The 16,156-nt window shown below is 34.9% G+C and overlaps 3 protein-coding genes across 3 annotated transcripts; 1 reads left to right on the top strand and 2 right to left on the bottom strand.

Moving 5' to 3' along the window:
• Positions 1–38: 38 nt before the first annotated feature.
• Positions 39–3,617, bottom strand: Uba2 (Ubiquitin-like activating enzyme 2). The gene is made up of 8 exons (XM_014360241.2): positions 3,264–3,617; positions 2,743–2,897; positions 2,372–2,659; positions 1,938–2,008; positions 1,642–1,860; positions 1,309–1,566; positions 645–1,237; positions 39–559 (listed from the first exon to the last, which is right to left on the bottom strand). Exons 1-8 carry the CDS (start codon positions 3,405–3,407, stop codon positions 293–295), a joined length of 1,995 nt encoding a protein of 664 aa, XP_014215727.2. The 5' UTR covers positions 3,408–3,617; the 3' UTR covers positions 39–292.
• A 351-nt stretch (positions 3,618–3,968) lies between these two features.
• On the bottom strand, positions 3,969–5,898 carry LOC106644620 (phosducin-like protein 1). Its single transcript, XM_014360232.2, has 4 exons — positions 5,619–5,898; positions 5,179–5,419; positions 4,566–4,980; positions 3,969–4,468 (listed from the first exon to the last, which is right to left on the bottom strand). The coding sequence occupies exons 2-4, from the start codon at positions 5,398–5,400 to the stop codon at positions 4,242–4,244; spliced, it is 864 nt and encodes a 287-aa protein (XP_014215718.2). The 5' UTR covers positions 5,401–5,419; positions 5,619–5,898; the 3' UTR covers positions 3,969–4,241.
• Positions 5,899–9,003: 3,105 nt separating this feature from the next.
• Positions 9,004–16,154, top strand: LOC106644608 (purine nucleoside phosphorylase). The gene is made up of 6 exons (XM_023390952.2): positions 9,004–9,208; positions 13,579–13,673; positions 13,816–13,994; positions 14,162–14,337; positions 14,681–14,871; positions 15,400–16,154. The coding sequence occupies exons 1-6, from the start codon at positions 9,102–9,104 to the stop codon at positions 15,627–15,629; spliced, it is 978 nt and encodes a 325-aa protein (XP_023246720.1). The 5' UTR covers positions 9,004–9,101; the 3' UTR covers positions 15,630–16,154.
• Positions 16,155–16,156: the final 2 nt, after the last annotated feature.

Consider the following 16,156-nt stretch of genomic DNA (forward strand, 5'->3'; position numbering starts at 1 on the left):
TTAAAAAAAAAAAAATCTTTTTTTTATGTTTAACATTTTTAATATTTGATACTCAAGATATGACATTTTTTTCTTTTTCATAAAAAACTATTTTACCTGTTTACGTCTGTTCAAATTCATCTTGGACATTTTAATATGGTGATTTTTTTTTTTTTTTTTTTTTTTTTCAACTTACAAAACAATAGGAAACTAACATTACTCTCATTAATGTACCAAAATGAATCTGACGTTACTTTGAGTAGTTTTACTTTTGTTGCATCTTAATGATAATTAAAAATACTTGGTGGTTGAATTATTCGGCTACTTGCATGAGAAGATCGTGATCGTCTTCAACAATAAAGCAATCGTCGTCATCACGGCTGTTGATAAGTTTCTGTTTTGACGGAGATACGAAATGAGAGTCTGAATTCGATTCAACGTTGAGCTGCTCGACGATAGAGATATCATCGTCGCTATCAACCACATTTTCATCTTCCACTTTTCGTTTTTTGCTTGGCGTGTCTTTTTCGGCAGCATCAGTCTTTCGTTTCTTTGCCTCTGCCGCTGAAGGAGAAGATACCTGAAATGACGACGACAACAATAATTGGTATGTGTGGAAAAGATTAATTTCTAATAAAAAAAATGATGAAGCAAAAAATGCTTACCCTTTGACCATTCGAAGTCGAAGGTACTTCATCGAGTTTGGGTTCTTCTTTCGGTTTAAGATCTTCCGCGTCCGCTGTGATGATGAATTCGGGCTCTTGGCTGTTGACGGCAGGTTTGTCTCGATGAACGATCGTAACTTTGAGAGAATAATTTTGCAGAAAATCATCCACCGAAAGAATACAACCGTTGTGGATGCCAACTTCTTTCAAAACTTTGTCGTCATTGTCGCTCATTTCATCGTCGTCGCTACTAATGACGACAACACCTTTACCGTCAATCATCACATCTGGAGCAACTACGTTAAGACCCTGTTTCAACACTATATCGTTAAATTGTTTAACAGTCATCTTGGTTACATCCACAGCAAGAACAGCTGTTGGCTGTTTGGCACACACGTAGCACTTTGGATTTGGTGGATTAATACATTTCTCTGGTACCAACAATTGATTTCTATGATTCATTTTGGGTCTAAGGTACACCGACTTGCATTCTTCAAGTTTATTCAATAATACGCGGAAAGCAAATAAAACCACCGCACCAGCAATTATGGCATTGGTCGTGGCTATCGCTGGTATAATGTTACCAGCCATTGCTGAAACAATAATGTTACCAATGAGCAAACACATGATGATTTGCGAAAGGGAAAAAAAAAACTTTACTCACATTTGATGTCGAATCTTGTTTTTGGTGGTATGCCAAAAATGTGTGCTCTTATGTTTGCGCAAGAAGCAACAAAATCCATGGAATTTTGATCATCTTTGTCCCACACTAAATGATCATCTTGTTTCAATTTCTTGCTATCGGCAAGAGTCTGACTTAGTTTGTTGATTGATTCTGCAAAGATAGCCGCACATTTTGCAACGCTCCACTGTTGCTGATCTTTTAACCCCCCACTGGTATCATCCTTGCTACATCCAGCAACTGTTACAGTTGAATTTATTTTAATCCAAGCGAGTACCAAATAAAATATTGATACAAAATTTTATATATTTTTACCTTCATCTGGTAAATTTTTCCAGCTCAAAGGTGTTGGTGCCCTTCGCTTCTTCCACAAATTACCCATACTAAGCAGGTACTTGATGTCATCGTGAAAGAGTTTCGTGAATAATTTTTCTGCATCGTAGTTACATTTTTGAGCCCATGATCTCGTCGAGACTCTTTCGACATTTCCTTTGTCATTGACTTCAGCTTGCAAAGCACTTTCTCCAGCAGTGTCTAGAAAATGTTTCAAATTTGTTATAATGACTTTAGGTTGGACGATACCGAGACAGTTAACAGAACAAATAATTCACCCCCTGCTGCCTCTGGATCAGCTGTATCCGGCGAAACATCTTGGTCAGGATCTTCTTCGCCAAACAATTGACTAAAAAAGTAAGAGTTCAAGTGTTTGTTAATATTTAATTTATTTACGTTACATCAAAGAAAAATTTATCATCTTATTTTTAATTATTTCAAGAAGTGTGTGTGTGTGTTTGTGTATCAAAATTATTAAAACACGTAATAACGTCAAACTTTCTACACCTGCTGGAGATTTGAGACAGGAAAGTAATTAACTTTTACAACTGCTCAAAAATAAATAATTTTAACTGCAGATCTTATACTGCTGGCTATGTACTGTAGTTGGTTGGGAAAAATATTCAACAATTAATTTACAGAAAAAACAATCTCTGAATTAAAAAATATCACGAAAATCATCTGGTATTTGATGCGCTCTCCAGAAACTTACTTGAACAAGTGTTTGGCCCAAACTATGCAGTGAATTGGTTCGCTAGGTGTATTTCTTATAGTACAACCTGGAAATGTTTTCTGTGCTACTTTGGGTATACACTCGTAACACTGGGTCATGCTTTTCTTGATTAGTTCAACCTGACCATCATAGCCAGCAGTGCCTGATTCAATCAAAGGAACATCTGCCGCCAAGCACATTCTGTTTACATGATTTCTGGCTGCTCTATTATCCAATGCATTCATCACAAACGTAAATTGTTGAAAGTATTGCAATCCATAATCAGATCTGCAATAATTTACACATTAACACGGATGAATTTAAAAAATAGTAACCCAACACTTTACAAATGGATATTGGCAACAACTTACTGCATAATGTTGTCGTGGTGATAAGCAATTTTTATGTTGCTATTAAAGCTCAAAGCAGTTTCACAAGCGACGGCTGCCTTTGACTTGCCCACATGTTCGCGACGAAACAAAAATTGCCGGTTGAGGTTGCTCACGTCGATGGTGTCGAGGTCAATCTGCAAATGATTTTAGAGAATCAAGTTTACTTGACAAAGAATATAAATATATGTATATAATCTACCAGGTATAGTTTTACAAACGTTTATCCTTTCACAAAAGTACGATAACTACAACGATCCAGAAAGAAAAAGGTCAAATTTAATGATGTTGTAAAACCAACTACCAACAGCAGCTACCTGTGAGATAGTTGTAAAGCTTTTCAAGTATTGAGAAAATAAGAATAGGTATCAACTAACAAGAATGTGTACGTATTTTTAATGGTATTTATGCGTTACAACAACAAAATAATAATAAAGGGAAAAAAAACAGCATGCGAGCAAAGAAGATTCATAGGTTAGGTTAGAGAAGCCGCATACACTTACGATTTCAATATCGGGAAAACCAGACATGGCGAGATTCTTCAGGATCTCGCAGCCGATTCCTCCAGCCCCGACGACCAGCACTTTACTCCCGGCGATGGCATTTTGTAACTCTTGACCGAAAATACCCTTCGCTGTCGCTGCCATACTTACTCTCTCACCTTTTTTGTTTTAAGTAGTAAGATTGCCAAACTCACGCGCGACAGACAATGATATACCTTTACTTCATACGATTATACGAACTGTTTTGTTTTCTTTACCAGAATCTGGTACCTGAAGCTGAACAGTAGTACAGTACACACTATACCTATAAACCTATGATACGCTTCGCTAATTCGCTATACGCTACTTATAAGAACACTGCGCTTATGCGCTATACTATAAAACTATACTATGCATCTCACGCACACACGTCGCACATTTGCACACGCACATACCGCCCCGCCTGATTTGATGTCGGAGGGGATCGGGGCATCGGGGAAAGAATATTCCGAACTTGAGAGGAAAGTTAGACCACCCCAGCTTGACTAGCATGGTAATGCAAGTAAAAAAAAGAAAATGTTAACTCGGAGACGGGTGTAAAATTTACATCAAATTCTCAATAAACTTGAAATTTTTTCGAATCGAATGATTCACATACCTATTAAAAAGAGCATCACAAGATTCTATATTTGAAATTATTTATTGGAAATTCAACTGAGAACGATTTGTAGATTATAGGGTTTTATTAATATAATAAACTTATTAAATTAACTTTAATTACAAATAAAATGAAATTTTTTTTCCAGTGTCATTAAATGAGTGAAAATTTTTATCAACTAATATTTTGTGTACGTAATCGAATAACACATATACAATATAAGTATGGATATCTACTTATTTAAAAAAATCAATTTTGAGTAAGTACATGCGTTTGATTTTTTTAATGACACGAATATATTGCTACAATACAGTTCTTCTATATTATAACATTGAGATCAATTAGTCGCTTTCTGAATCATCGTTATTTTGGATGATTGCTGGAACACAGTTTTTATCGCGAATCAGACTGTGCTCTATCAAAAAAGACTCAACATCCGAAGTAAAGAAGTCATCTCCTAGGCTGTCGGTCAAATGAACGAAATTTCCAATAACTTGGCCATTTTTGTACGCCAGTAAAGCTGGTACACCTTCCTTTTTAAAGTGTTTGCTGACATTGATGGAAGAGACTGAAATCAATAATTAAACATGTCGCGAGTTTTACTCATACTTATTATTAAAAAACGTCAACTCGGTAACAAGAGTATGTTTCAATTGAAAAATTACCTAATACTTTACAAAACTTAACAAAGGGGTACTCTTCGGCAAGCTCTTTTAGACTGGCATTCATGGCTCGACAGCCAGAAACTTCTTTTCGATAAATGTGTATAATAATGGTGACAGATTTGTCTTCCTCATCAATAGCTTTGAGGAACTCCTCTGAATTTTCCAAGGTAATAAGTTTGCCAAATCTCAATTTTTCTGCCTTGGCCATCAACTCGAGCATTCTTTGTTTCTGGTGTTCAAGTAAAAACTCGTCAGCCATAAACTCCGCAAACTCGGGATCTGTTTCCAACATCTTTTCCCTTTCCTCTTCTAAAGCACTGCGGCAGGTAAGGGTAAGCTTTTTCATAAGAGCTAGTCGTTCTCTTTCTTGTTCGGCCCTTCTTTCGCTCTCAATTTGTTTAAATCTTTGCCAGTCCTACAAATAAATATTTAATTTTATTTAGTCATTTTTTATTTTTAGTTAACCACTACAGCGTACAGGTATTGTTATACCTCTTTGTAATATGCTAATAAATTATAGTTCCAAAATAAAATTTCACTATGACAGCGGTTGTACAGGTTTTTTTAAGCATCATGCACATTGATTAAATTGTATTAATAATTGATAAAGAACCTTTATGACTCCCTTTGGTCCGGTATTACTGGAGGTGCCATCCCACTCGGAAAAATCCGTGGTTGTCATTTGCTTGTCCTCTGTGGGCATTCCAAGAGCATCATCACGGCAGCCCTCATCCTCCTTGTCCGAGCTCGAATCATTTTCATTTTCATCTTCGCTTGAACTACTGCAATAATACTGTGACTTTTCACCCAATATCTTGTCCTCGAGGGTAGCCATTCTAATATATATAGAGAGACTGGAAAATACAACAAGAAAGAAGCTGATATACTTATAAACAATTTTAACCTCTTTCGGCCTACAATAATTACAAAATGTACACTGTACAAAATATATAAACGAAAAATTCTCAATAGTAACTGCATGTGTACATTGGCCCAGTTTATTTAATCTTAACACGTGACATGGCACTCGGGTTTTTATTATTGGGTATTTACCTCAATTAATGTGTATCCTCCTGGGATGAAAAAGTCCAACGACCAACTCGAAATTCCTAGCGACTCTCGACGGGCATCCTATCCTAATAATCCTACCCCGACAACTTGCAGATTGCAGAGAAACACGTCGCTAAGAATCTCAGTAAGCAAGTATTAATGTATACAGGTATTACAATACTCTTGTAATTCATAAACTCTGAAGCATGATTTTAGAAATATAACTATGTAAAGTGAGATTTACGTCCAACGGTCCAGTGCTGTGCAGTGTAGATGTGTGTAGACCGATAGACGTGCCCTGCCCTGCCCCCAGCCCCCAGCTGCTATCTGCCATATTTGCCATCTATATATATATATATATGTAGTTCTGCCGGTCGAGTCGAGTCGAGTAAGTCGGGTAAGTCGAGTTCGATGATACTCGAAACTACAAATAAATACTGTCGACAGTCGAAGCTCGATGATGATATAATATGTACAACATACTGCGTCAAATACAATCAAACACTGCAGAACTGCAGAAGGCTGCACGAAAATTGACAATTTAAGTATCATAATAAGTATAGGTATACACAAAAGCGGAACGACTAATTTTCAGGTGAATTAAATAATGAAATATTTGGACCATTGGAACCAAGCAATTTTAACCCAGTGATCGAAGCTGTAGATGGCAACCTACTGAGGTAAACACGCGCAAGTAGTAGAGATATATGATTGTATGTATATGATACTTAGTACGTAATATGCTAGCTTTGAATAAAAATAATTGTCAGTTTTAATGGCATCCTTGTTAGTTAAGAAAATTTAATTTCAAAACCTACAGGTAATGTAGAGCATACAAATAATTTTTACCATTTTTTTCTCGGTCCTCAAACTCAAGCTTGTTTGGCACTTGAATTATTTTGCAAAGATTTTTTTAAACCAATTATGCAAATCATCATTCAAATGTACAAACTTGGGAAACAAGTCTATACTTTTTAGATGAAAGTCGTATTCGACAAAGGAGTATAAATAATATGGCAGGTATCGTGAAAAGGACGATATTTCGTGTTTATATAATAAAATTCAAATTTTTTTTTTTCTGTTAAATTGTGAAACTTGGGTTACTCAAACGGTTAGATATTTGCTCCTAACGTCCCAATAGGGATGTATCCTGCAGCTGATTATAGTAACAAGTGCCCGAAAACAAATAGTACACGTGTAAAAGAAATAATTAATCAAGGAATCTCGTATGTGAGAAAAACTTTAATTCGTAATAACCATTTGAGTTGCTTGAAAAAATATATTATTTTGCAGGCCATGATATACGTCATAATAAAGTACCGTTAACCGGTGGGTTCTTAATGACTCGATTTTAATTTTCTTAAATTGAATATGGATTATTGATATGTTGAGTGTGCACAGTAGGTAGATTGCTAGTTTCAAGCGTTACAAAAAATGTTTTGTTTTTCGTGTACATCGACAATCAATCAGATTGAGTTTTTTTGCAAACACAATGATTGAATGATTGAAAAGCTCGTTTAATCTATTTAGCGGGCATTTAGAGTAAAATTTAATAAAATGATTATTCAAATCAATTATTATTACTATAATGAAAAAGTCTCATTACGAAATACTATATATTAGCGGGGGTTATAATTAATTTTAAAGGTTATAGTCCTAGAGACGCCATAATATATATTATATGACATGCTCAATAGTATTTTTATATTTTTATTGTTTTCATCGTCATCATCGATATTATGAGTTTAATTAGTTTACCTCCACGTCCGCGCTAAGGAGGGCAATTTTATCACTGCGCTCTTACACAATATGAAATTGTAGTAGGTGCACACATATATATATATATTATATTATTTAGGTACCTCCTTGTCTTTCTTTATCAGTTTGTTTTTCCGTACATATCAATAACAGCACCAAGTGGTGGGTCTGAGTAGGTAGCGTAGGTTGTTTGTTTCTGTGTGCGATAATCGAAAGGTCAAGTGGATATATAGAATGGAATTAAAGAAAGCGAGTGAATGAGGCGAGAAGTGGGATACGGCGGGGGGGAAAGAGCTGATAAACCGAGACCCCCCCAGGGATTTTTTTTTTATTTTACATGTAACGCGCAAAAATTCCTCAGTGCTTCCAACCCCTCTTTATTCCTTTTGCGAACGATGATACTTGTATAATTTTGTAACATTTTTCTCCCCCCCTCACTTTTTCTTCAACTCTGTCACAGGTATTTTTTACCCACGCTTTCGAACCTATACGCTTTTCTCCCGTTTATCTTTTAATGATGGCTTTTAAAAAGGCGTCTCCACTGACAATACAACATATTTTAAAAGAATTTCTGAATGATGTACCTATTTTACCTATTTACTTAATTACCATATTTTTTTTTTTTTTTTCTTAACTTGAATACTTACTCAAGGGTTATTTATCTTTATCGTGTAGCATTTTTGTTTCCCCATGTGCCGTCATCAATGATGGCAAAGTCGTTATTTGAAAGAAATCGTACGGTTCGGGAAAAATTGATAATTAATATTTAAAGTAATCTCTCAATTGAAAAACACGAAAAACTCCTTTTTTACAGTGACATGAACTTATTGATTGGCATCGATATCAATTTTATTCTTATTCCTGTATGACTAAAAATTATGGTTAAATATTGCCCAGCCTTTGTTTTATTACATTTTACACAAATTTTAACTTGATACCGAAAATTGTCTTGAAAACGAATATTTCAAATTATGCATAAAAAAAATATTTTTCTTATAAACATTATTACGAATTATGCTGGTTTACAAATTTTACACCAAGTAGAAACAATTAGATGAATTCCAGTTTAAGTATTATTCTTCCTGCAGGTACTTATAGAATAACATACCTTTTTTATTAAATATGATAATAACCTACCGTGTTTATGTGGTTACTTGATGTTTGGGACAGTTTAACACATAGCAAAGTTATAATTATTTAGGTGCACTTGCTAAGAAAATTTATAAAGAATGATTAGTCGAAATAAAATGAAGGTGTGAGTGTTTACAGAAATCATAAAATTGTTTTATTGACTCTTTGAAATGTTGAAATTTAATCAAAAATTGTAATTTTAATTATAAATTTTATAGATAATAACTTTTTTTTCTATGTTAAAAGTAAATAACATAAATATTTCGGGTGCATCAGTTCGAATTAACCCCATTTTTAAGCGCACCGATGTGAGGGAGGCAGATACTTAATATTATATGAAAAATATCTCGGGGATATATATATATATATATATATATATATATATATATATATATATATATATATATGTACCTTATCATCTCTTATGGATCGAGCGACTGAATGGGTGGGAGGCAAACGAGTCTATATATGAAGCCACTGACCGAACAGTCAGTTCAGTCTCGTCTCGTCTGTCGCTCCGCTTTTAAGACAACAATAGTTTAAATTTGTTTGTTTATCTTTTGCCACGAGCCAACGAAAAGCACAGAATACGCCAAGATGCCGATGGTGGATGATAAGAATGGACACCCGTTGCACGTCAAAAGGCCCAGCGAAAACGAATTTTTACATACAAACGTCAAACATACTGGCATCGTTCACTCATCGTGAGTTTCCTTATTCATTAATTGTTTCCTCAATTAAGTACCTACGTAGGAATAAGTTTCCTCGCTCTTGTTGTTGTTGTTGTTGTTGTTGTTGTTGTGTTACTTCCTATTTCCAACCATCCTGCGCTTGACGGAGTTCCGCGCGCGGCGCACACTTTTAAAAGCCGCAATATACAGTTATTTTTCTTGTTATTGTCACCTGTTCTTCTCTGCGGTGCCTTTAAGAATTGCATAAACTAGTGCACCCATTGTTTCGTGCTCAACAAAAATTCAATGACTGTTGAATCATCAAACACGTTTGATTTTTTTTTTTTTTTTTTTTTTTCTTTTTTCTTATTACAAAGAACATTCACGTTATCTTTCGAAGCAAAAGATTTAACAAACGTCATTGTCGCTCATTCTTACGAAAAAAAAGGAGAATTCTTGTAAATATGTTCGTTAACAGAGATAGATAAATACCACATATATTATATTATATTATGTTATGATGGATTTTCCAGAGAGATGTTATTTTTATTCGATATGATTCAAGTACACGAAGAAAAAACCAAATGTTGCAGATGCAATAATAATTCATGAGAATTCATTGCAAAACACATTGGCAATGTTTTATCTAGCCGGTCACAAAAATTTTTAAAATTATTTTTGCATTTTTTTTTTAAATCACGATATCTGATACAGACAGTTGGGTGAGGAAATTAAAAACGGAAGCGCGCATTACGCACCACTTGCTCCGATAAACGTCACAAGTGCAGTAGACAAGCAGATGTGAACAAGCGACTTGCATATTTTGCTGGGTAAGAATACCTATTATGAATTGTGAGGGGAGTGCTGAGACCACGTTTGCTTCCTTACCTGTCATGCACCAAGTTTTACAAGGTAATAAAAATGATAGTTTGATCATTGCGACGGACTCGTAAAACCACGTGAAAATGGCTAATCGTTAAATCTAAATTCCTGATGAAAAAAAAAAAAAAAAATTATACCGATGTGATTATGAATGAATGAAATATAGACGCCATATCGTTTCAAACACATTTCTGTCTCAACCTTTTCTCTCTGTCTTGTTCTTTATCTTATCACTATTCGAGTTATACAGTGAATCTTTTGTCACCGTGATCTTTCGTCAGCGTAACTGATTAATAGGGCGAGTACTTATTGTCCGTACTTTTTTTTACGTTGGGCAAACTCTTATGCAACGCTTAATGGATGAAAAATTTGACAAAGTGTACGTAATTAGGTAGTTTCTGCCTACACATGTGAGACAATGCGATTGAGGCACTTGAATTTAATACAAAAGAAAATATTAATTGGCCGTGAAATGTAATCGAAAGGCGAAAACTTACCTACTTCAACAGTCACGAGTGAAAAAATGCTGATGCGGATCAATCACATTTCGGATCGACTGACAAAGTCAGAAGTCATCAGTATATTATTATTATATTATGTACTTATTCACGACGTAATGACAATTTCAAGGTGAGACCCAGTATGAGAGAAATTGGATTTTCCACGATAAACCATCAACACGCATTTTCTACGGATTACGAAAATAACTGTTTTATATGATTGACATTTTTCGCGCACTATTATGAAAAAAAAAAAAAAAAAAAAAAAAAAAAGTTAAATAAAGATGTCGGATAAACAGAATAAAAAGCTTATGGAAAAAAGTTAAGCGATTGATGCTGAAACTTGGTATTTATTTTTCCATTACATTCAATGTATTGACTTTGAGATTGCGACGATGGCCTTTTTTCCCATACATTTCAGGTAGTCGGGGTAAACGAAAAAACTTGAAAATATTGAATATATGATAAAAGTTGAAAAAATATTCCAAATTATCGACGAAATGTGTTTAACGATATTTAATCACATTATATCTTGATTAGGGCGCATGGACGCAGTAGCTTGCGTTGATTAAGATAATTTTAGGTAGACCTTGATATTTATCACTACAATTTTATATTTACATGTGATAGGCATACGCATGATCAATAGTTTTTTTGTTCGCCCGTAATTGAATCGCATTTTTTCGCTCTGTTGTTTAAAAAAGGCAACAAAACTCTCCTACAGCCGCGAAAATAACATTTGCCACCGCAGCAATGGTATAGCTGCCGTAGTCTAATGGCTCGGCATCTGAATATCATTAACCAAGTTGAGTAATTTTTTCTTTGTGATAAATTTTTTAGGTGTAACTTTTGTTAACGTAAGAAAAAAAAAAAAAAAAAAAAAAAAAACACTCTGGGAACCAGCTCGATGATTCGGTTGATTTTATCATCCGTTTGCTGCTCTATGGAGCCAAGGTTGAAGCGATAGCTGTATGTACGCGCGTTAGATCCTATGTGATTGTTGCGCTCAAGCACCGGTTCTGACGGTCTCAAGGCCTTTGCTCGTACTCCAGAATCAGTGTGGAACGACATCGCTAATTTTTATAGAACGAGCAATCAATAAAACACTGCGTTAATTCAGTACAAGAGGTACATGTACATCATTATGTGTTACGTAAGAGATAAGAAATTAAAAGTTATTAAAAAGTGGATCTCGATCAAATTGCAGAAAAGATTTTATCAAAATACATATGACTCATTAGGTTTGGGGGAAAAAAAGTCCGCAAGTAAGGAGGAATCGTTTAAGCCCTGAATAGTTGCAAAATCATAATATTTAATATTTGCGGGCGCTAACTTCACAAGTCTTGGTGAATGAGGCTCAGCAGGATGTTGTATATATATATATATATATATATATATATATATATATATATATGTATGTATATATATTGCATGCCTCGACTAAACAGTTGAAAAATTTTTGGCGTCAAATAGTTTTTTTAAATTTTTCTTTATTTAGCTTGCACCTATATTAGATTGGTGGAAAAGAATGCTTGAGCACAACAACGACAACTATACCAAAGAGTCGAGCTTTTCACATTAAAGCGCACCAGGATGGGCATGGTGGTTTTATTTCTTTATTTAGTTTATTTGCTGACCATGGACACAACCTAGCAATCAACTTTTGCAGCGTATCTTAGTCACATTTTTTTTTTTTTTTTTTTTTTTCATTAGATATTTTGTACCATCACACTCGACAAAACAAGTAAACATTTATTAAATCAATCAACTACCAAATTATAAAAGGTATACGATTGGGAATCTATAGAAAAGCGGACTGTAAAAAAGTTTAATTAATAATAATCTTGGGCAATTATCAAGTTTCCCACGCTATCAAACGATGATAATAATTATTTCTATGATTGGATAAATGGCCCGATGTGTGATTATATAAAAACGTATAAGAAATTCAAATTTTGTTGAGTCATATGGGGTATACCTACTGCTGCCGATTTTTTTGCAAACTATGTAAGTTCGACCAGCGCTACGTGTGAACTCTTTGAGTGACACATGAAAGCAGGCATACTTAAGTATATTATTATGGTGTTGGCGCGTTGCCTGCCGATGTTTCACGATGCCAGCATAAGTATAATAGGCTGCGTTTGTGTCAATTGATGCATTAAAGTGGATACCTACGGATAACTATAATAGCTACCGTTTGATGACACGTATATTGTACCTTCGTACGGTATACATATTATACAGTTGGGAACGTTGTAACTATTATATACGTATGCGAATGACAAAACGATTTTTGGAAATCTTTTTGAATAATGCATCTTTTACATTTTAAGAACAACACTTTTTTACATGCCAATATTCCATTTTTCATTACGCTTGGAAGAGTATCGAATCGTAAAATTGCATAACAATCTTTACAGTATCATTTTATTATTGCATCTGAGTTTAAAAAATTCCTTGTATGAGCTTCATTTGAAAAATGTCGATAGCACAAATACAACTCAACGATTTAACTTTAAGTGAATTTTTTAATTTTCTATCAATGTTACTCATTTTTATTTAATCAAATACTAGTATACAAACATGAGGAAATCTACAAAAAATATTCCAATTATCATGAACCCGGATTTCAGCGGATGTGACACCGTTTCTCCGCGATTTACATGCTACTATTTTGCACCATATACACATATAAGGTATGCATACATAATAAGGTATACATTATAAATTATATATGCATCATCATATAGATGTAGGTATTTTTAAAATGCAAATCACGGAAAAAGAGTATATAATCTCCGCTGAAATCCATGTTCATTATTTTTCCCTCATAGGACACGACCGAGCGAGCAAGGTGAGCCATATCTTGAATCATTTTCATCAAAAATTGGGGAGAAAAACGGGATATTGTTTTTTTTTTTTTTTTTTTTTTTTTCGTGAATTTTTACATATATTTATGCACACACAGAAATTATTAACTTTAAGATCTTGATGATATTTTCTCAACCATGTTACTTTCAGATTCAGCTTCGAGTCTCTGCAGGAAAGCGCCAATTACTTGCTTGACCGTATCTCAACTCGTCCCAAAATTGGCATAATTTGCGGCTCCGGGCTCGGTACGTATTTTCCCACCGAAAGTGATGTTAAAAATAACGCAAAGTATAAAAAGATGAAATGGGGAAAAAAAAAAAAAAAAATAATTATAATGAAAAGACGAAAAATAAAATTTATCTGCACAACGTGTGCATTGCATCGCAGGTCCAATCACCGATACCCTCACCCAAAAGCAATGCTTCCCCTACGAGGATATTCCTCACTTTCCCAGTTCAACGGTCAAGGGCCACGTCGGGCAAATGGTCTTTGGTTACCTGCACGGTGTTCCCGTCATGTGCATGCAAGGCAGATTCCACTATTACGAAGGCTATCCCCTCTGGAAGGTATACATATAAAATAATGACAAAATTCCAACTGCACGAACGCATAATACCAACGTAATTGTTATACGTTTTTTCTTTTGTTTCCCGTTGCGTTCAAAACCCTCATGTATAATTATAGACTTGAGCAATAATACTTAATACCAAGAATAATGTACAATATTTTTTAGTGCGCGATGCCGGTTAGAGTGATGAAGTTGGTTGGGGTGTCACACCTGATTGTCACAAACGCGGCGGGGGGTTTGAATCCAAACTACAACGTCGGCGACATCATGCTGATGAAAGACCACGTGAACTTGATGGGTTTTGCGGGTAATAATCCCCTTCAAGGACCTAACGACGACAGGTACTTACATAATAATTGTGCGACGACCAATTAAGTCGTTGATAGAGCTCCCTGATACTGACCCTGCAGTGATTTTACGCGCCGATTAAGATTATCATAGGTATTTGTAAGCTTTTCGAACAATTATAATCATGTATAAGGGGGCCCAAAGACAAAAGTAATTTAAGACATAAAGTCACGCAGGTGCATCATACATTATGAAAAGGAAAAGTAAACAATATTTCGGATCTTGACCAGCAAGTCAAGGGTAAAAAAAAAAAAAAAATCAATAGTCCAATTCCTACTACGGTTTGATTAAAGTTTGGATTTTTTTTTTCTGGATATTAATTTGTCGCAATTGCAGATTCGGGCCGCGTTTTCCACCCATGAACCGAGCTTACAACAAACAGCTCCTTGCAGCTTGCGACAAAGTCGTCAACGAAATGGGAATACAGGATATCGTGCACAAAGGGGTCTACACTTGTTTGGGTGGTCCCAACTACGAAACCGTAGCCGAATTAAAAGTTCTCAAGATCCTTGGAGTTGACGCAGTTGGTTGGTATATCCATCATTACTTGTGATTTTCTGTGCGCACGTACACACACACACACACACACACACACACACACACACACACACATGGTACTCCTCTACATTGGTACCTATATTATAGCTTGTACAATATACGTGGACAATGTACACGGACGCACTGAAAGTGACTGACCTACTTATCATCTGATGCCAAATCATATACTTTATTTATGCTTTATACGTATACTAGGTACATAAGTATATTATATACTAGGTATCTCCATAACACGTTTTTTCATGTAGCAATTACGGCGATTGAGCTTGTCAGATATAATATCCGATAATATACTTACTCTGATGTGTAAAACACGCGCACCGACTCTCTCTCTCTCTCTCATTTGCATGCATGTTTCTCTACCAGTATACTAACTTACCTTAAGTACCTATAGAGGGTAGATCCTAAAAATATTGAATTTGAAATAATAATAATAATAATAATATATTTTCCTCCTTAAATATGGCCAATATATTGACAAATATATGCGTTTTTAGGCATGTCGACGGTCCACGAGGTAATAACTGCCCGCCATTGTGAAATGAAGGTCGTAGCTTTTAGTTTGATAACAAATATGTGTGTGGACGACTACGAGGACCACATGGAGGCCAATCACAATGAAGTCATGGAGGTGTCGGAGCGTATGAAGGGTTTGCTTAAAGAATTTGTCTCGAGGATCGTTGCCTATATTAAAGAGGAGCTTAACGTTGACGATGCCACAAAATAATTGTGCCAATATTTCATTTTCAATCATCAAGTTTTCCTTTTTTCTGTTACTGACTCTGTCAGCACTAAAACCAAGTGGCATTGGATTTGGATGGCAAAGTTAATGGCCGCTCTAAATTGGTCTGATATGTTCCTACTATTTACACACTCAACCGATTTGTATCGATCGAGGAACAGTTGTTGGATTCTTCACCAAGTCACAAGCGATTATCTAAACCGTAATTCGTCATTTAGTAAAATAATCATATCTTGATGAACACGAAAATGAAAATCACGCGACAAGGTCATTAAAAATTGTTTGAACTTGGTTGCAAGTGATTTTAAACACGTTTTATCTAACTCAACAGTCATCAAAGAGCAATTGCTAGTTTTTGAAGGACCTCGTTACTATTACATTAGAGTATAACTTATAATTTATTTACTTATGCACAAGTAACTGCAATAATAATATTAATAATAATTAATTTTTTTTACTCAATCGCAAATATAATTCAAGATACTTTCGGCGCCGTTAGCTACTCGAATTAA

Source organism: Copidosoma floridanum, unplaced genomic scaffold, assembly GCF_036245765.1.
Source record: "Copidosoma floridanum isolate Cflo_tuat_1 unplaced genomic scaffold, Cflo_Japanese_pri ptg000014l, whole genome shotgun sequence".
In the NCBI taxonomy this organism is placed as follows: Eukaryota; Metazoa; Arthropoda; class Insecta; order Hymenoptera; family Encyrtidae; genus Copidosoma; species Copidosoma floridanum.

Bases quoted from the DNA above. Each gene is read 5' to 3' on its own strand.
- LOC106644620 (XM_014360232.2), bottom strand. From the start codon at position 5,400: ATGGCTACCCTCGAGGACAAGATATTGGGTGAAAAGTCACAGTATTAT. The intron at 4,981-5,178 runs GTTCTTTATCAA...ATTTATTTGTAG, and splicing joins GACCAAAGGGAGTCATAAAG to GACTGGCAAAGATTTAAACA. The intron at 4,469-4,565 runs GTAATTTTTCAA...TATTGATTTCAG, and splicing joins TAAGTTTTGTAAAGTATTAG to TCTCTTCCATCAATGTCAGC.
- Uba2 (XM_014360241.2), bottom strand. From the start codon at position 3,407: ATGGCAGCGACAGCGAAGGGTATTTTCGGTCAAGAGTTACAAAATGCC. The intron at 2,898-3,263 runs GTAAGTGTATGC...AATCATTTGCAG, and splicing joins GTTTTCCCGATATTGAAATC to ATTGACCTCGACACCATCGA. The intron at 1,861-1,937 runs GTGAATTATTTG...AACATTTTCTAG, and splicing joins TGATCCAGAGGCAGCAGGGG to ACACTGCTGGAGAAAGTGCT.
- LOC106644608 (XM_023390952.2), top strand. From the start codon at position 9,102: ATGCCGATGGTGGATGATAAGAATGGACACCCGTTGCACGTCAAAAGG. The intron at 9,209-13,578 runs GTGAGTTTCCTT...TGTTACTTTCAG, and splicing joins ACTGGCATCGTTCACTCATC to ATTCAGCTTCGAGTCTCTGC. The intron at 14,338-14,680 runs GTACTTACATAA...TCGCAATTGCAG, and splicing joins CAAGGACCTAACGACGACAG to ATTCGGGCCGCGTTTTCCAC.